The 21,513-nt window shown below is 40.6% G+C and overlaps 1 protein-coding gene across 1 annotated transcript in view; it reads right to left on the bottom strand.

Moving 5' to 3' along the window:
• Positions 1–21,513, bottom strand: part of BEND2 (BEN domain containing 2) — a 60,729-nt gene that overhangs the window by 32,280 nt on the left and 6,936 nt on the right. The window contains exons 4-10 of the mRNA XM_088028578.1: positions 17,567–17,718; positions 13,316–13,390; positions 9,935–10,039; positions 8,806–9,220; positions 7,508–7,608; positions 6,263–6,404; positions 4,688–4,837 (exon numbers count right to left, since the gene is read on the bottom strand). Of these exons, the coding sequence (XP_087884704.1) occupies positions 4,688–4,837; positions 6,263–6,404; positions 7,508–7,608; positions 8,806–9,220; positions 9,935–10,039; positions 13,316–13,390; positions 17,567–17,718 (1,140 nt within the window). The remainder of the gene's footprint in view (positions 1–4,687; positions 4,838–6,262; positions 6,405–7,507; positions 7,609–8,805; positions 9,221–9,934; positions 10,040–13,315; positions 13,391–17,566; positions 17,719–21,513) is intronic.

Here is a 21,513-nt window from a genome sequence, read left to right as displayed (position 1 = left end):
GGCATTCATCCCAGAGAAATAAAAACTTGTGTGAAGGAGTGAAATGAATGACATGAAGCAAAACTAAAAATGATAAACAAGTATTCATAGCAGCTCTACCCCTAACAGCTGAAAACAGGGAAACCCGGAGGTTTTGAATACGTGAACAGATAAATAAATCTCAGTGTATCCACACATTGGAATAGTACTCAGCAATAAAAAGGAAGAAAGGACTGATACATGCAGCAACATGGATGAGTCCCCACGGAAGTACACTGAGGGAAAGAAGCCAATCTCAAACACCATGCGATTCCATTTCTGTAACAACATTAAATGGACAAATTATAGATCTGGAGGGCAGATTCCAGATTGCCAGTAGTTAGAGACAGGGCAGGGCATGGAACTGGGGAGAAAAGTCCTCTGGAGGGAGGTGGGTGTGGTTACAAAAGAGCAATATGAGGGAAAATGGTGATGAGGGAACTGTTTTAGGGCTTGCTGTGGCAGAGGATACATGAACCTACGCACATGATAAAATTGTACAGAACTAAACACACACACACACACACACGCACAAATTAATACAAGTGAAACTGGGGACATCTCAATTGTATCTGTGGATGGTATCATATCAATATCTTGGATGTGATAATTTTCTCTTTTTTTTGCAAGATGTTAACCATTGGGGAAAATTGGAGAATGGGAACACAGAATCTGTCTATTCTTTTTTACAACTGCATGTGCAGCTAAATTTTTCTGAAAATTAAAACTTTGATCAGAAAAAGCTACCACTATCAGGGCGCCTGGGTGGCCTAGTCGGTTAAGTGTCTGCCTTTGGCTCAGGTCATGACCCCAGGGTCTTGGGATCGAGTCTCATATCGGGCTCCCTGCTCCGCAGGAAGCCTGCTTCTCCCTCTGCCTCTGCCCCTCACCCCTGCTCGTGCCGTCTCGCTCTCTCTCTGCTCTCTCAAATAAATAAATAAATAAAATCTTTTTCTTTTAATTAAAGAAAAGAAAAAGCTACCACTATCTTACACTAAGGATGTTGATGGCTCTAGATTAAATATGCTACATGTCAAATGTATCATTTCAAACTCACCAAAACTGGGAGGAACGCAGCAACCTGATGAGGGAACGTCTTGATTGCCGCTGTCTTCCAATAAGACTGGGTAACTTATTGTCTCCAGGCTCTCTTCTGGGCTGGTTTCAGCCTTTGCCATCATTCCTACAGATAAAATATTTTCAAATACTAAAGACAAGAAATCTCAACCATGAAGTCTAGATCGGGCAAAACCGTCCTTCAATAAAGGAGCAGATTTGTGAGAACGTTAACAAATGGACTTGGAGGGCATTATACTAAGTGAAATACCAGACAGTAAAAAGGACAAATACTGCATGGTATCACTTACATGGGGAATCTAACAAGAAAAAAAGTCAAATTCATAAAAACAGAAGGTAGAATAAACGAATGGCAGTTGCCAGGGGCCAGGGCGGTGAGGGAAGTAGGGTGAGGCTGGTAAAAAGGTACCAGTTTTCAGTTATAAGGTAAGTAAGGATGGAGGATCTAATGTACAGCATGGTAACTTTAGCTGATAATACTGTATTGTATCACTGAAATTTGCTTAGGGGCGCCCGGGTGGCTCAGCTGGTTAAGCAGCTGCCTTCAGCTCAGGTCATGATCCCAGGGTCCTGGGAGAGAGTCCAGCATCGGGCTCCCTGCTCAGCAGAGAGTCTGCTTCTCCCTCTCCCTCTGCCTCTCCTCTTTGCTCTTGCTCTCTCTCTCTCTCTCTCTCAAATAAATAAAATTAAAAAAAAAAAAAGAAATTTGCTTAGAGACTAGAACTTAAGCATTCCCCCCACCAAAATATAAAAGGTAAATATGTGAGATGGTGGATATGTTAATGAACTCAATGGCAGGAATCATATCACTATGTACATGTACATCAAGTCATCATCCTGTACACTCTCTAAATATATTACAGCTTTATCTGTCAATTATACCTCAGTGATGCTGAAAACAAGAAATGAATATCCAAACTCTTAAAAAAAAATGAATGAATGAAGGGGAAATCGTGATCATGACATTCTCACACAAAGGAGAGCCAAAAGTCTTTGTCACTAGCCGACTTACATTTGAGAATGGTTAAATGAAAATCTATCAGAAAAGAATGATGAAAAAACAAAATGTGGAGCATTAAAAAGGAAGAAAGAACAAAAAAGCAGCAGAAATCTGGATGCAGAGAAACTGGACCACTCACACACTGCTGGTGGGAAGTAAAATGGTACCGCCTCTCTGGAAAACCATGGGGCAGTTTCTTATAAAACTAAACATGCAATTACCATAGAAGCAAGCATTTGCACTCTTGGGCATTTATCTAAGAGAAATCAAAATTTATGTTTACACAAAAACCTGTCCATAAATGGTCACAGCAATTTTACTTGCAATACTGAAAGCTGGAAAAAAGTCCAGACATTCTTCAACCAATACACAAACCGTGAACACCCACACCACGGAATAGTACAAAGCAATAAAAAAGAAGGAAATGTTAATACACGCAACAAGTCAGATGACTCTCCAGGGAATTATGCTCAGATGGGTGCAGTTACAAAAAGGCAAGATGAGGCATCCTCATGGTGATGGCAATGTTCTGTATCCTGACTGTGGCGGTGGACGTCAAACCTACTCATGTGATAAAATCAAACAGAACTAAACACATACACAAAATCAATACAATGAAACTGGGGACATCTCAATAAGATCTGTGGATGATATCAATGTCAGTACCCTGGTTGTGATGTTCTATCATAGTTTTGCAAGATGTTATTGTGGGCAGAAATGGATAAAGCATAAATGAGATCTCTCTGTATTACATCTTACAACTACATGGGTATCTTAAATTACCACAGTATCAAAAGTTTAATTTAAAAAAAAGCTATCACTGGCTGACACGAAGGATGGTGATACTTCTAGATTCAACAGTGCTACTTGAAATAAGTATCATTTCAAACTAACCGAAATTGAGTGGGATGGAGAGAGATGAAGAGGCAGGAGCTGAGCCACTGTCATTTCCCGATGAAGTTTGGTAACACACTATCTGAGAGCTGATTTCCAGGCTGGGTTCCGCTTTTTCTGGCATTTCTACAAGTATAACTTTTTCAAGTCCTGAAAGACAAGAACTCTCAACTGTGAATTCTATACTGAGTGGGATTATCTTTCAGGAAAGAAGGGGGGAATAAAGACATTCTCACACAAAGGAAAATTTTTAAAAAAATTGTTCCTAGCAGATTTACTATTAAAAGATAGCTAAAGAAAAATCTTCAAACAGAAAGGATAGTATGAAAGAAGGAATCTTGCAGCATCAGTAGAGAAGAAATAATGACAGAAGGATCAGAAATATAGATGAGGAGAAACTGGATCACCCATACATTGTTACTAGGAATGTAGAATAGTCCAGCCTCTCCAGAAAATTGTTTGGCAGTTTTTATAAAACTAAACATGCTATTACCATAAGACCCAGCAATTGCACTCTTGGCATTCATGACAGAGAAATGAAAACTTGTATTTACACAAAAATCAGTACATGAATGTTCACAGCAGCTCAGCTTTACTTCTAGTATCCACAAACTTGGAAAGAAAAAAAAAAGATGTCCTTCAATGTGTGAATGTTTAAAAAAAAAAAAAAACAACTGCTGTGTATCTATACCATGGGAAACTCTCCATCAATAGATGAGAAATGAAAACTTCTATTTACCCAAAAATGTGTACATGGATATTTATAGCTGCTTTACTCCTAATAGCCAAACACTGAAAAAAATCCAGATGTCCTTCAACAGGTGAACGATTAGGCAAAATGTAATATATCCATCGCACTATTTTCAGCACTAATAGTAATGAACTATTGATACATTCAACAAACCGGATGAGTCTCCACGCGATTAATCTGAGTGGGGAAAAAAAAAAGCTAATCCCAAAAGATTACATCATATATGACTCCACTTATATAACAATCTGAAGAGACAAAATTACAGAAATGGAGAAAAGATCAGCGATAGCCCAGTGTTAAAGATGGGTCTTGGGGGGATGCCTGGGTGGCTCAGTCGGTTAAGCGTCTGCCTTCGGCTCAGGTCATGATCCCAGGGTCCTGGGATCGAGTCCCACATTGGGCTCTCTGCTCCGCGGGGAGCCTGCTTCTCCCTCTGCCTCTGTATCTCATGAATAAATAAATAAAATCTTAAAAAAAAAAAAAGATGGGTCTTGGGGGCAGGGAAGGTAGGTGTGGTTGTAAAAAGACACAGTAACGAGGGAGCCCTGAGTGATGGAAATGATCTCTACCTTGACTGTGGCAGGAGACGTGGGAACCCACTCAACACGATAAAATTACATAGTTCTAAATACACACACACACACACACACACACACATACACACAGAGATACAAGTAAAAATGGAGGCATCTCGATAACACCTGTGAATTGTATCAATGTCAATGTCTGGGTTGTAACACTAACTATGGTTCTGCAAGGTGGTGTCACTGGGGAAAATACATAAAGCATAAACGGGATCTCTCTGTATTATTTCTTACAACTGCACTGAATCTTAAATTACGTCAAAATTAGAAGTTTCAAAAAGAGCTGTAACTGGCTTGTATTAAGGGTGTTGATGGGTCTGGATTCAACAGTGCTACATGTGATATGTGTCATTTCAAACTCACCGAAATTGGGTGGGAGCGAGGCAGATGAGGAGTTAGTATCTGGGCCACTGATACTTCCCAATAAAGCTGGGTAATACATGGTCTCGGAGTTGTTTTCCTGGCCGGTTTCTGATTTTTCCGACCTTTTTATAAGTATGAATTTTTCAACCGCTGAAAGACAAGAACCCTCAACTGTGAATTCTACATGAGGCAAAACTATCCTTCAGGAAAAAGGTGAAAGAAAGACATTGTGCAACAAAGGAAATCGAAAACAATCTGTCCCCAGCAAACTTACCTGTAGAGAAAGATCAAAGGAAAATCTTCAAACAGAAAGGACATGAGGAAGGAAGGAAATTTGGAACATCAGGAAGGAAGAAAGAACAACGGGAAGAACAGAAACGTGGACTCGGAGAGACACGATCACCAATACATTGCTGGTGAGAAGGAAAATTGGTACAGTCTCTCCGGAAAGCTGTTTGACAGTTGCTTATAAAACTAAACAAGCTATTACCATAAGATTCAACAACAGCACTCCTTTGACATTCACGACAGAAACAAAAACATATTTACACAAAAACCAGGACGTGGATGTTCACAGCAGCTTTACTCCTAATACCAAAAACTGGGGGGGAAGGGGAGAGGGGAACAACAACTAATGTGCCTCAGTGGGCAAAAGGCTGCGAGCGACCATTGCACATCGCCAACCACAGGAAAGGGAGGAAGTAGTGATACATGCAACAATCTGGACGAATCTTCAGGGAACTACGCTGACTGAAAAAACAGAACAATCTTCAAAGGTTATATACCATAAGATTCCCTTTACAGAACACTCTTGGAGTGACAAAATGATGGAGAGCAGTGTCTGCCAGGGGCTAGGGAAATGGACAATGAGGAAGGAAAGGGCAGCCTGAGAGAGGCGAGTGTGGTTCTAAAAGTGCAAGATGAGGGGCGCCTGGGTGGCTCAGTCTGTTAAGCCTCGGACTCTTGGTTCCAGCTCAGGTCATGATCCCAGGGTTGTGGGATCGAGTCCTACACTGGGCTTCTCCGCACTCAGTGAGGAGTCCGCTTGAGATTCTCTCTCCTCCTCTCCCTCTGCCCCTGCCCCCCACTCGTGCACTCTCTCTCTCACATAATAAATAAATAAATAAATAAATAAATAAATAAATAAATAAAATCTTTTAAAAAGGGGGCAAGATGAGGCATTCCAATGGCAATGGAAATGTCCTGTATCCTGACTGTGGTGGTGGACATCAAACCTACTCGTGTGATAAAATGAGATCAAAATAAATACAAATGCACACAAAACACTACAAGTAGAACTGGGCACATTTCAATAACATCTGTGTACTGTATCAATGTCAGTACTCTGGTTGTGATATTTTACTACAGCTTTGCAAGATGTTAACAGTGGGAGAAATGGGCAAAGTGTAAAATAGATGTCTTGATATTATTTCTTATAAATATACATGAATCTAAAATTGTTTCAAAATAAAAAGCTTAATTTTAAAAAAAAGAGCTACCACTAGCTTCCATTAAAGATGTTGATGCATCCAGATTAAACAGTGATACTTGTAATATGCATTATTTGAAACTCACCAAAATTGGGTGGGAGGCAGATAGATGAACACTGGTCACCGCTATTTCCCGATGAAGTTGGGTAATTTGTCGGCTTGGGGTTGTTTTCCAAGCTGGTCTCTGCTATTACTGGCATTGGTAAGGAAAGAACATTTTTCAAGTGCTTAAGGAAAGATCTCTCAACCGTTAATTCTATATGTAGCAAAACTATCCTTCCTTACTGTACAGGAAATAAAGACATTGTCACATGAAGAAAAACTAAAAGAACTTGTCCCTTGCAGACTTACCCTTAAAGAAAGACAAAAGGAAAATATTCAAACAGAAAAGATATGATGAAAGAATCGATCTTTAAGCATCAAGAAGAAAGAACAATGGAAAGAAAAGATATAGGCATACAGAGAAATTATATCACTTCTATATTACAGGTGGAAGGTCAAATGGCACAGTTCCTCTGAAAAAAAGTTTTAGCAGTTTCTTAAAAAACTACACACGAAATTGTCATATGACCCAGAATTGCCCTCACGGGCATTCACCTCAAAAAAATATAAACTTAAGTGTACACAAAAGCGAGTACATAACTGTTCACAGAGCTAAACTTCTGATGGCCCCAAATTGGAAATATCCTCGACATCCTCCCATGGGTAAAGAAAGAGATAAACAGTTGTACATCCATACTATGGGAGAGCATTCAACAATAAAAAGGAAGAAACTCCTGATACATGCAACAATTGGTATGAATCTCCAGAAGATTACGTTTAGGGGGGAAAAAAGCTATGCCCAAAAGGTTGTATAGTATTTTATTCCATGTAAATAACAATATTCAAGTGACAAAATTCTAGAAAGGGAGATGAGTTCACTCTTTGCTAGGGTAGGAGGAAAGGGTGGCCAAGAGGGAGGTGCTTAAGGTCATAAAGGGCAATAGGCGGTGACAACGGAAGCATTCTGGATCACAACTGTGATGATAAATAAAACTCATGGAATAAAATTGCATAGAACTGAATACACACACACATACAAATGTGGATTGAATCAATGCCAGTACCTAGTTGTGTTATTTTACTGTCGTTTTACAAGAGGTTATCATTGGAGAAAATGCATAAAACATAAATGGGATCCCTACATAATTTCTGACATCTACATGTGAATCTACAATTATCTAAAAATAAAAAGCTTCATTAAAAAAGGAGCTGGCCCTGACTTGGCACTAAGGATGTTGGTGAATCCATGTATCATTTCAAACTCACCCAAATTAGGAAGGATGTAAACAGATGAGATAGTATCTTGGCCACTGTCATCTCCCAGTGGAGTTGGGCAATATATTGACTCAGTGCTGTTTCCAAGGCTGGCTTCTGCTTTTCTTGGCATTTCTATAAATAAAAAGTTTTCAGGGGCTGTAATAAAAGAACTCGTATGCACAAATTCTATACTGGATGAAACTATCCTTCCAGAAAGAAAGGGAAATAAAGACATCTCACACAAAGGAAAACTAAAAGATTTTTGTCCCCAGCAGACTTACTCCTACAGAAAGGTAGGAAAATCTTCTATGAGGAAGGATATGAGGAAAGAAGGAATCATGAAACGTCAGAAGAAAGAACGGTGGAAAGATCAGAAATATAGATGCAGAGAAACTGGATCACTCATACATAGCTGGCCGAAACATGAAACGGTACGTGTAGTTTCTCCTAAAACTAAACATGCAATTAACATATAACCAGGAATTGCACTCCTAGGTATTCATCTCCAAGAAATGAAAACTTGTATTTACGCAAAAACCTGTGCATGAATATTCATAGCAGCCTTACTCCCAATAATCAAACACTGGGGGGGGGGCGGGGTCACAACCAAAAATCTGCCTCGACAGATGAACTCTTAAACTACAACGTCCCTATACCATGGAACAGGACCGAGCAATAAAAAGGAAGGAACTAGTGATACATGTAACAACTGGGTATAATCTTCAGGGACTTACCTGGAATAATAATAATTTAAAAAAGTGCCAATTTCAAAAGGTGACATACTATATGCATACAACTATGTAACACTGTTGAAGCGACAAAGTTTTAGAGATAGAGAACAGGTCAGTGGTTGCCAAGAGTCAGGGAAAGGAGAATAGGGAGGGCGCGACCACCAGAGGATGATGGGTGTGGTATAGAGGGGCAACTCAAGCGATCCTCCTGGTGATGGAAACGTTCTGTACCTTGACTGTGGCTGTGGACGTGCCAACCTCACTTGATGAAACTGCACGGAACGAAACGCACAAATACACAGTGAAAACGAGTCAACCCAGGGACAGCTGAATAAGATCTGTGGGTTATAGCAACATCAATATCCTGCTCGGGACATTTCACTGGAGTTTTACAAGATGTTACCTTCTAGGGAAATTGGGTATGGGGCATCACTCGATTGTTTCTTAAAACTACATGTGAATCTACACTTCTCTCCTAAACCTTTTAGTGAAAAAAATAGCTATAGCCAACTATAGTTCAATTTAAAAACCAGCTATTGCTAGTTTGCATTAAGAATGCCTTTTAATCCAGATAAAAGGATGCTATTTGTAAACTCACCGAAACCGGGGGGGATGCAGAAAGCCGATGAGGCCGGGCCCGGGCCCGCGCAGCCTTGTCCCCATACAGTTGGGCATCTGGCCATCGTGGGGGCGTGTGCCACACGGGGTTCTCCTGGGGGCAGAAGTGCTGCAGGCAGAGCCAGGGGAAGCTGGACAGAGGAGAGATCCCTGGTGGCCCCTTCACCTCCTTCACTGAAAATGTAGGACAACACAGCAAAACCAGGAACTGGGTTGCCTGGTATGACACTAGGCTGTAATGAATATGTGGAGACAATTTTGGGAGGTGGTGGACTCTCTCTGACGACCAGCTCCTGCAGCTCCGGGAGAGTGGCTGGCTGGAGAGCTATCCTTACAGGGTTACGCCGGGCAAGGTTCTCCTGCCTTCTCACTGGTCTGGATGGGCCGCCGTCTTCCTGTCCAGGGTAAGAGAACACAATGGGTTATGCTCTCTTCTTTGGTTCCTGAACTTGAACTTCTCCATGAGGCAGACAATTAAAACTTTTTTTGTGTAAATCCAGATGACCTCTAAAATAACACAAACCCATTATAAATCATCTTAAAAAGTCGATACAAACACGAATGCCTCGGGGCACCTGGGTGGCTCAGTCGTTAAGCGCCTGCCTTCGGCTCAGGTCATGATCCCAGGGTCCTGGGATCGAGCCCCACATCAGGCTCCCTGCTCGGCGGGAAGCCTGCTTCTCCCTCTCCCACTCCCCCTGCTTGTGTTCCCTCTCTCTGTGTGTCTCTCTCTCTCTGTCAAATAAATAAATAAATAAATAATCTTTTAAAAAAACATGAGTGCCTCCTTTCTTTGCAACATCATTTTCCACAGTTCAGGATAAAGGCTGAATTTTTATTATGTGATTTTTATTTCTCTTCAACCCTACATTTTGATTGCATTTTATACATTATGGTTACAAACATAAAAATATTCAGTATCATGATTTCTCAAACCTAAACTTCAGCATTCTTCCAAGAGAGGTTGACTGTCCCACCTGTTGCTAAAGTTAAGTGTACGGCGGCCTTGCTAATCTCGGAGTCATTAGTTCTCTCTCACTTCTCAGTGACTGGTATCTTTAGGAACTAGAGGCTTATCAAAGGAGCAAAAATGTTTTCATAATACTTACACAGTTTGGCAGCGGTGGTTTCTCCCAAGAAGGCTGTATTTTTGAAATGATTCCACAAAGGTTGTTTACCTGCTTATTTGTGTTTTCAGTAAGTTCTTGCAAACCCTATTATAATAAAACAAGTATTTTAGCAGCTCCTATTTCAAAAGAAAAGTAACATATAAGAAAATGCCATTAAGCCAATTTTAATTGTTACATGAAACGCTCTCAAGCCATCAGAAATGTCTGGTTAATGCCACTTGATGCCTGGTTTTGGTGACACAGAGCCCAGCTGGCTGAGATAAGGAGCCCCAACCACCTATTCAACTACTCCAGGCCATACAGGCATTTTAAGAAGCTTTAGGGGCGCCTGAGTGGCTCAGTTGGTTAAGCGACTGCCTTCAGCTCAGGTCATGATCCCAGGGTCCTGGGATCGAGCCCCGCATCGGGCTCCCTGCTCAGCAGGAAGCGTGCTTCTCCCTCTCCCACTCCCCCTGCTTGTATTCCCTCTCTCACTGTGTGTGTCTCTCTCTCTGTCAATTAAATAAATAAACAAAATCTTTAAAAAAAATAAGAAGCTTTAATACAGGAAAGTAAATGTACCACCATTCTTATAAGCCACCACATTTATGATAGAGTCATTTTATGTCAAGGAAGGGGCTATTGTAGGTAAGAAAGCTTCAAATCTGCTAAAAGGCCAAAGAGCCTCTTTCCATAGAACCATGGTGTGAATTCACAGGCAGTGAGCATTCTATGCCGGGAAGAACAGTGAGCCAAATATAACAGGTGTGACTTCTGGCTTCAAAATATTTCAAAATCAGGCAATCAACAATTAACCTTACGAAAACCTTTGAGTACATGTCCCCTATAGCCAACCAGTATGTGACTAAAAAACCTGAGAATTCTTCAAATACACAGAAATTTCATTCAGGCCAAAAATACACTTAAACAGGAGGCCAGAACCATTTCCTTATTCATTCACTCAAATAAACATTTATCGAGGGCCTACTTATTACTTCTCAGAACTGCTTTGCTAGGTGCTGGGAATATGCACAGAAAGAAAACAAGGAAACAACCAGCTCCTGCCCTAAGGAACTGCCATGTTAGCTGGAGAGAACGGATTTCAGTAAAGTGATGGGCAGCCCAGAGCAGCAGTTTTCAAAGCGCGGTCTCAGACCAGTAGCATTAACGTCTCCCGCTGGCTTGTTGGAAATGCACCATCTCCCACCCCTCACTTGCTGAACTGGGAACTCTGCGAGCCGGGGCAGCGATCTGCTTTCACAAGCCCTCCAGGTGGTTCTGCTGCCTGATCAAGTGAGACCCACTGGCTTATAGAACTGAAGTCAACAGGGCAGGCTCTAGGGGAACACACTTGGGTGCAAAGACTAGCGTTCTGTCGCTTATCAGCTGTGTGACCTTGGGTGAGTCACTTAACTTCTCTGTGCCTCAATTTCCTCATGTATAGAATCGAGATGAGACTCTCAGAGTTCTCTTGAGGACTAAGTGAGACGCCATGGTATAATGTTAATACTACCATCCTAACAACAGTGCTACATGACGACTGGTCCAATAGTGCTCAATCATCCATTACTATACCTATTATTATTATGACTCTGATGGCTACAACACAGGTGAGAATGGGAGGCCAAGTGTGCACAGAAGGGCAAGACCTAACCCAGGCGGGCAGTCGTGGCAGGCTTTTCAGAGAAGATGTCTACATTGAGGATTAAAAGACAAGACGGTGTTCACTAGGTAAAGATGCACAGAAGGGCAGAGAGGGCAGAAGGAAGAGTAGATTCAAAAATACCGAAACAGAGAGAACACAGGAAGTCAGATGCTTAGACAGTGAACATAAATGATGTTCAAAGAACTGGGTTTTTAAGGGAAGGAGAGAGAAGGCATGTCAGAAAGAGGGATGGGAGGCCCAAAGCAGAGGTGTGGTTAAGCTGTGGGAGGGGACGAAGAGAGTGATGGAGACGGAAGCTGAGGGTGCAGGAAGTGGCCACTGATGAAGGGAGGTGTCCCGGCACAGGGAAAGAGGCTCAGAGGCAGAAAGCAGTGCCGGCCTTAGCCTTATAGAGGGAGATGCCCGAAGGACAGATCCCAGGCTAGTGGCTGGCTGTGGGGAGAAGAATCGAGACTTGGAAGGATTTCAGCCTCACTCCCCCGCTCCCCCTCGGCCTCCCTGAAATAAGAGGCAAAGGCCGGGCCATCCAGAGCTTGTGGGGGATGAAGCGGGAACTGATCAGAGCGCTGTCGAAGGACCACAGGACAGTGGACGGGTCCCAGCAGGTGCCCCCTCTGCTTCCCAGCCTGGGCAGGGCTGGGGTCTTCCTAAAGAGGACTCTGGGCAAGGACAGAAAAGGAAAAAATGGAAGTGTGCAGCAACTGGTCTAGACTGGTAAGGGAAGGGGTCGAAGAAAGGAGAGAGTTAGCACACTGGGAGAAATGGGGAGGATCCCCGATGGTCCGTTTCAGGGCTGTGACTTGGGCCCCTGGGCCTTTCTCCTCCTCCACGTTCTAGCCCACCACATCTTGCACCGTCGCTCAGAAAGGAGGCCCTGGCAGAGCAGTGGCAGCCCGGGGTGTCGTGGGTGCTTATGTGAGGCAGGCCATCAGAACCCCCCTTCCACCGCCCCCCCCCCCGGCCATACATCCTTCCCCAAAGACCTGATGTGTTCCCTTGAAGCAGTGCACTTCTGTTCTCAATAACAGTGATAAAGACTCACCTAAACATTCTTTACTTAGGCACGGTAGCTCATTTTAATCCAACAAACTTTGTATGTTAACTACTTTTTAAAAAGCAAACTTCCATTACCTCTAGAGGATGCAGCTCACAAAATCCTTGATAATTACACCCATCAACCTCCACCAGCAAGCTAACTTTTACAAAATTCCCTCCAAACTACAAACTACGCAAGATATGCTCTTTTAAAAAACAATGGTATGCTGCCATTTTCTTTCAATTGAGATATTTTGATAGGCATTTAGGCACATACTAAATCTCATTGAAATCAGCCAATTTCCATGAGAGAGTATATTGGAGAAATTAAATATTGAACAATCTAGATGAAAGAGATTTAACTACATTTGACCAGTTATGGGCTGTTGGGTTTCGTTTAAGCTACAAAAGCCATATTTTTATTTCAAATTTTTCACCTAGGGATACTGTTCTAACTAGAAAATTTTTTGAAATGCATCACAATGGACTGATAATCATACAGAATTTGACATGACAAAATTTCTATTAATAGCACAGTGATATTAAATGAGGTAAAAAAAACATTTCCCTCAAAATTTTGAAGAACTACATTTTTCCTGCTGTCGCTATCTCTCTCTCTGTCAAATAAATAAATAAAATCTTTGAAAAAAGAAAAGATTAAAAGACCGAAATCTGATAACCTCGCAATGGTGTTGGAGTTCCATAAGTTGGTTTTGATGATTTTCTTCACAGAAACTTTCAGATTCATTTCTCTCCTATTCATATTATAAAAATAAGTAGTCAATGCTTAATATCACTAGGACCCAAACTAAGCAGTAGAAAAAGCAGTACTCTATTTTTATTTATTTATTTATTTGACAGAGAGAGAGAGAGAGAGAGAGGCACCAAGAGCAGGAACACAAGCAGGGGCAGTGGGAGAGGGAGAAGCAGGCTCCCCACAGAGCAGGGAGCCCGATGCGAGGCTCGATCCCAGGACCCCGGGATCACGACCTGAGCTGAAGGCGGACGCTTAACGACTGAGCCACCCAGGCACCCCAAAGCAGTACGTTATATATTTTTCTGTTTTAATTATTTTCTTTTTCATCTACGTTCCAAAAGCATTTCAAGTCTTGTAATATAAAACAGAGAGATAAAGTAAAACCAAAACCCATATTCACACGAGAATGAAACAGGTAAGAGCTGATTAAAAAGGGGATGAGGAAAGAAGTTATCATATAAGAACCTAGGTTTAAGAAAAGCTACTGAATATCAGTATGAACCCATAGTTTATAATATATACAAAGACAGATATAGAAATAAAGATGTATGTGTATGCATGGAATAGTATACATATATTTCCTAGCTCTGTTCACTGGGAGGACCTAAGATCAATGACAAAAAACTAGCAATGAACATATCTAGTGTCCAGATTTGGGTTTCTAAATACCAGTCTCCAATAAAGGAACCAGGGCTCCTTGGAGAAAGGTGAATTCCAGGGCTGGGTCAGGAAAAGTATGAATGAGCCTAGTACATCTTGTGATGTCAGGAAATCAGGAAGTGCTCAAAAAAAAGTGGGGGATGGGGCGTCTGGGCGGCTCCGTCGTCAATCCTCTGCGTTCGGCTCAGGTTATGATCCCAGCGTCGGGCTCCCGGCTCCGCGGGAAGCCTGCTTCTCCCTCTCCCACTCCCCCTGCTTGTGGTTCCTTCTCTAGCTTTGTCTCTCTCTGTCAAATAAATAAATAAATAAATAAAATCTTTAAAAAAAAAAAAAGTGGGGGCATGTAAAAAGGCCACAAGATCCAACTGGAAGGACCTCCCTATAACCAAGGTTGGAAAATTTGATCAATAAAATAATAACATTGGATTATAAAAAACTCATACAATATACAGTGAATGCCCATGAGTCCATGTAGATATAAAATATATAACTGAATAAATAAATGGAATAGAAAAGATAGCTCTTCCTTACAAATGAATTCCTTTTAATATATACATGGGAATGAGGGAAATGGTCACCATTTGGCCAACACCATAGTAGTGAATGTTGCAGGTAAAATCCACGAGCTAACTCAACTCAGTGGGCAAAAAATTGAGGAGAAACAGGATATCAGCAGAGTCCCAAAGTACCCCCCACCTAAGATTTATTAGCCACAAAGGAAAAAACAGTAACTTTACAGCAGGAAAATCCAGAAGATACCACGTTAACCAAGAGATCGATGTTAACATCACCAGTCAAAAGATACATGTACATCCTGTTCCCCTGATAACGATTCAATAAGGAGACAACATTTGTGTGGTGTTCTTGCAAAAATGCATAACCTCAATCTATTCAAGAGAAAATATCAGACATACCAAAATTGAGAGGCATTTTACAAAATAACTGATTGGTACACTCATCACAAATGTCAAGGTCATGAAAGACAAGGAAAGAATGAGGAACCGTCACAGACTGGAAGAAACTGAGGAGAGACAACTAAACTCAATGTGGGGTACTGGAATGGATCCTGGAACAGGAAAAGGACAAGGGGTGAAGAATGTTGAAATTCTAACAAGTACTGCAGTTTAGCTAATAGTACTGTAACAATGTTAATATCATGGCTATGAAAACAGTACTATGCTTATATAATTACCCTAATTTTAAGTTATACAGTAAGTTAACATTAAGGGAAGTTGTATGAAGTGTATACATGAGAACTCTCTGTAATATATTTGCACCTGTTTTGTAAATCTAAAATTATTTCAAAAATGAGAAAAGCTACTCAAACAGGGTAGGAAACTGCTGTGAATCTCCTATTAGATAAGGAAAAGAAGGAAATCAAATGGTTAAGTGTTGTCTTGTTCATTGCTATGGAAGCATACAAAGTCACGAGAGAGAAATATTTCCTTCAGTTCTCAAGTTGAGTTACTCCACAGTACGTGAAGGCTGAAAAAGAACTTAAATAATTTTCTTTACGATAGTAAGTGTGAATATTTGGGAATTAGCAATTAATATTATGTAAATATTCAGTCTGATATGCATCCATTAATGACACTTCCAACTTCTTCCCAATCGGGTATTCGTGTTCTTGTCCAGGAACAATTTATTAATAAACCAAAAGAAAATATGAACGAAAAGAACTGAAGAAACATTCAGGACTTCAATTCTGCTTTCAACAAGCGCCAAAGGCTCACCACAAATACAACAACACAAAAAGATATACAGCTGACCCTTGAACAACACGGGTGTAAATTGTGCAAGTCCACTTATATGCGGAGTTTTTTCAAAGAATATAGTGCAATACTATACATGTATTTTCTCTTCCTTATGATTTTCTTACTAGCATTCTTTTCTCTAGCCTGCTTTTTTGTTCAAATACAGTATGTGATACATATAACATGCAAAATATGTGTTAATTGACTGTTGGTAAGGTTTCTGGCTAACAGTAGGCTATTAGTAGTTAAGTTTTGGGGGAGTCAAAAGTTACACAGGGATTTTCGACTGTGCAGGGGGTCAGCACCCCTAACGCCCGCATTGTTCAAGGGCCAACTGTACTCACTGAACTGTTTTCTCATTCACCCAACTATACTTAAGACGCCATTTTCTACCAAGCTTAACCCCTTCTGCACTTCAGGGTAAAAAGACTAGTCTTCTAGTAATCTGGCACCAGAACTGCTTTAAAAAGCAAATATTTCTAACCAGAAACAAAGAACCAAAGGTTTTATGGCTTTTGGTTTTCAAATAATCCAACAGTGACACTCTGTGGACAAAAGAAGAAGCACTAAACACCTATTTTTCTCAATAAATTAATCTCCAGGACACCTTAAATTGTTTTTTGGAATAAAACAGGGTCTAAGTATGTAGACGGACAGCAAATAACCATTATATTTAATTATAAGGACTCTATTCTAAGGATGAATTATGGACTATAATAGTAATTTTGACATAAACATACCAAGTAGTTATCAATGTTTTTGCTTTAAAATTTTATGAATCAGCCCTGCATTACCAACTTATCAGACAGCAAAAATTATACGGAATTATAATATAGACTAGTCATTATAAAAACAATATTGTCATCTTACCCTTGTGTAGTGCTTTATACTTTTCAAAGTGCTTTCACATAATTATGTCAGAAACCATTACTCCTGGTAGGCAGTTAACATTATGCCCATAGATGAACATATTGGGGCTGTCAGAAGTTAAAATTGCCTATACTACTCAGGTACTTACTAGTGTCCTCCTCCTTATATAAGTAAATCAATGCACTTTCTGGTAAGCTAGATTATATATAGTCTAATAATCTATTTTGTTCTCCTTCAGAGATCAAGAAGCACAGCAAAATATGATGGAAATGTCAAACAGTACAACTACATCAGGAAACCGGCAGTTTCTTCTAAACTTTATCTGTTCTGTGACCCAGTGTTTGCACTCCTGAGTCTTCACTCAAATTAAATGTAAACACACATTCATAAAAACACTTCCATAATAATGTTCAGAGCTACTTTACTCATAATACCCCAAACTGGAAATAACCCAAGTGTCCGTCAAAAGGAGAATAGATAAACAAATTATGGACATTCATACAACAGAATATTACTCAGCGATGAATGGGAATGAAATGTCACTGTAACCAGATGAATCTCCAAAACATTATTCTAAGAAAAAGAGACCGTGGCACAAGAGTACATACTGTATGATTCTGTTTTTATGAAATTCTAGAACAGGCAAAACTAATCTATGATGAGAAAAATATCAGAATGTCGTTTCTCCAAAGTTTGGGGGGGCACTTACTGGGAAGAGGCACGAGGGAACTTTCTGGGATGGTGGAAATGTTCTCTATCTTGATTGGGGGGTATACATATTTGTCAAAACCATTGAACTGTTCACTATATGAAATTAAACTCAATTTTTAAAAAAAGAGATAAGGCAGAATGAAAAAAACAAAGAAAAATTTTCAATTTAATATACAAACCGTATTACCCCTCCTTGGAAAAGATGTACGTCTTCTTTTACGCAGTGGGAGAAGCTCCATTTCCACTGAGTTGGAGCTGTATCTTTTTAAATTTGCCAGGTGGTTCATTGGCGGAACTGCTTGGTCACCTAGGGGTGGTAAACCACCTACTCCTAAAAAGCAACACATAAAAAAGGTACTTCACAGACTTACTACCATAATCAACTTAAATAGGGTTATGTTCTCCGAATGCCAACTCAAACTGAATTGGAGTCCTGAATTTTAGAGAGTGACAAAACAATAATTCTTCCATTAGTGATTTAGAATAAACCCTTAATAATTGAAGGGCTAGGCTGCCACACCTAGGAATAAGAATGAAGATCACACGCAAATTCCAAATTGTGAAGTGAATGCTTCACAACTGAAAGACTACAGAGTAAATGCTGGAAACAAATGAACAAGGGAACACAACTCCTAAATGCTTTTTGAAAAGAGCCCAAAAACCTTTTTACTTAGGAAGGCAGCAGGCCTCCAAATGTGAGTCAGGAGTCTATTTTGGCTTGCCCCTCCCCCCTGCACAGTGTGGCCTGGGCAGACCACAAAGACACCACCTCCTCATCTGCCAGGTGAAAACCGGTCGACATTATCTCCAACGTCACTTGAACTCTAAAATTATGATTTTTTCCCATAGTTACACGTTATCTTAAACCTAAATGAACGTATGTGAAATATAAGCCCACATATATTCTAGAATTCTGTAGGCTCAGTTATGGTTCTGAGTCAGTTAACTCTGCAACGAGGCAAAGACCCGGAATGCAGTGCTATCACAGTCTATCTTGTAGTAGGAGAGACCTGGCGGCTGGCATCACTGTGTGGGGTGGGGCGCCTTAATGACAGACTTAATTCCCATTAGCCATCCTGGGCCAGGGAAGGAATCAGAGGCAGAGTGAAGGGAGAATTAACTCCCAAGTTAGATAAAGGCAGGCCAATATGGTGGGGAAAATTCAATGATAAAATACCTCCAATTTGAGGTGTAACTTCAATTTTTATTTTTTAAAGTGGTTGTTTTATTCTGATTAAGACTAATAATGAATAATTAAATGGGGGTGTTTTCATACAAAGAAAGCCTACACAGCAATGAGTATGAACCAACTATTGCTACACACGAGGATGAACCTCACAACCAGAGCACTGAGCAAAAGCCAGACACCAAAGAATATAGTTGTGATGTGATTTATATTAAGAAATATCTATTTTGGGCGCCTGGGTGGCTCGGTCGGTTAAGCGTCTGCCTTCAGCTCAGGTCATGATCCCGGGGCCCTGGGATGGAGCCCCTCGGGCGGGCGGGCTCCCTGCTCAGCGGGGAGCCTGCTTCTCCCTCTCCCTCTGCCTCTGCCGCTCCCCGCTGCTCGTGCTCTCTCTCTCTTTCACTCTCTCTCAAATAAATAAATAAAATCTTAAAAAAAAGAAATATATATTTGGTCTTCATCTGTTTCTGGCAGAGCCCCTAAAACCCTTGGAATTTCTTAAGTGCGGAGAGTGATAAAGGTGTCTTTTGTTATATTAATGAAGTGGAAAGCCTCTAGATCACCTGAGGATGGGGGCGGGTCACCAGGGGAAGGAAGCTGTGATTAGAGGGTTGGACCTTTCAGTCCCACCCATTGACCTTCAGGGAGGGGAGAGGGCTGGAGGTCGAATCAGTTGGCCAATGACTTAATGAGTCATGCCTCTGTAAGGAAGCCTCCATAAACACCCCAAGCACAGGGTTCGGAGAGCTTCCGGGTTGGGGAGTGCGTGGAGATCTGAGAAGAATGGCCTGCTCTGAGAGGGCCTGGAAGCCCCACGCCCTTTCCCCATTCCTTGTCCCTTGCATCGCTTCCATCCGGCTGTTCCACGGTTATATCCTTTTCTAATAAACCGGCAATGTGGTAAGTAAAATGTTTCTCTGAGTTCTGTGGGCCGCTCTAGCAAATGAACCAAACCTGAGGAGGGGGCCACGGGAACCTGTTAAAGCCGTTCGGTCAGAAGCCTGGGTAATCGCCCAGGCTTGCAACTGGTGTCTGAAGGGGAAGGGGGGTGCAGTCTTGTGGGACTGAGCCCCCCACCTGTGGAACCTGATGCTGGCTCTGGGTGGATAGTGTCAGAATTGAGTTGAATTCTCACCCTGCTTGTGTCCAGGAATTGCCTGGTGTTATGTGAGAAGCCCTCACCACCAGTACCAACACACAGTTTGGAACTGGGTCCAGGAACCTAAATGAATTGTATATGATTCAACTGTTCTGAAGCTCAAAAATAGGCAAAAGTAATCAATGGTGGGAGATGTCAGGATAGTGCTACTTTGCAAGAGGGGCAGTGACTGCAAGGGAGGTGAGGGCTGATTCTGGGGCACTCAGGACCTTCTGTTTCTTGGTGCGGTTGCTGGTTGGACTTGTGTGTTAACTTGAATATTCCTTAAGCTGAATATGATTTGTGCATATTTTTGTATATGGTAGATTTCTATAAAAAAATCTACCTAAAGGGGCGCCTGGGTGGCTCAGTCGGTTAAGCGTCTGCCTTCAGCTCAGGTCATGATCCCGGGGTGCTGGGATCGAGCCCCGCATCAGGCTCCCTGCTCAGCGGGGAGCCTGCTTCTCCCTCTCCCTCTGCCTGCTGCTCTCCCTGCTTGTGTGCTCTCTCTCTGTCAAATAAATAAATAAAATCTTTAAAAAAACTACCTAAAAATTAAGCTCTTTAAAAAAATTCAGAATCTAAATAAAGTAATCCATCACCAATAAACATCATAACCTTTAGATATATTTCCTTCTCTTTTTCTTACTCCATATATATTTAATATAGTTTGAATTACACCATATATAAATTCTGAACAATTTTATATGTCCTTTATATTTTTTTTAAAAATAGTTTTCTCCTTTATTTTTTCTTTATTTTCAATTGAAATATACTTGACATACAATAAATTTAAAAAAAATAGTTTAGAAATACCTGCATAATATTCCACTGTGGATGTCCATAGGTTATCTGATTTCTGTTGTGGGACATTTATATGGCTTCCAATTTTTCACTATTTTGCTATAATGCTATAAATACAATGCAAATATTTATGCACATCTCTGAAAAGCTCCTTATAATGGATTTTTAGGAGAATCACTAGGTTAAAGGCTATGAACATTCCAGGGGCCTCTGACAGGTGTTGCTAAAAGGATTGAGTAACTTATATTTGTAGAGAACTGCAATGAAATAGTTTTTCTCCATTATCAGTAAACTGAATTACCGTGTAAAAATAGCTAATTTTGTAGAGGAAAGTTTAAAGTCTGTATCTCATTTTAATTTGCATTTCTCTTGTTACTAATGCAGTTGAATATTTTCCGAATGTTTTCTATCCATTAAGATTTCTTGTTCTGCCATCTGTTATTTTTTGTGTCCTGTGCTCATTGCCCAATGTTTCCTGTTTGATTTGTATGAGGTCTTTTTAACTTAAGAATAGTAACCCTCGAAAATGTATATTTTCAGCAAATATTTTTCTCAAGTGCTGATGTGATTTTGAAGTCTGATATTTTTAAGATTGGGAGGGGTTCTCTGTTTTTATTTTACCAAATTCATTAATATTTTTACGATTTCTTCAACTGCTGTTACACTCAGTCTTTCACTAGGAATAAAAAAACATTCAACTAGATTTTCTCCTAGTTTTCTATACTTCCATTCATTAGATATTCAACTCTTTAATCCATCTTGAAATTATTTAACTGTGTGATATGAGGTGAAACCCAATGGGCTTTTCCCCCCAATAGTTAAGCATATGTACCACCATGATTTACTATCTATGCTTCTCTTCCTAAAATACTACAGTATATTAACTCCAAATTCTTTGTTTTTATGAGCTTCCTGCTACATTAAATCTGGCTCTTTATTTCAAAACTAGCAGCATCATATTTTAATAATTGCACTTCTAAAATGTTTTAGTGTTTGAT

Source organism: Eumetopias jubatus, unplaced genomic scaffold, assembly GCF_037043125.1.
Source record: "Eumetopias jubatus isolate StellerSeaLion01/CBP00866 unplaced genomic scaffold, mEumJub1_p1.0 scaffold_11, whole genome shotgun sequence".
Lineage (NCBI taxonomy): Eukaryota > Metazoa > Chordata > Mammalia > Carnivora > Otariidae > Eumetopias > Eumetopias jubatus.
The sequence above is the reverse complement of the archived record's forward strand: the minus strand, read 5'-3'. Positions and strand labels throughout refer to the sequence as shown.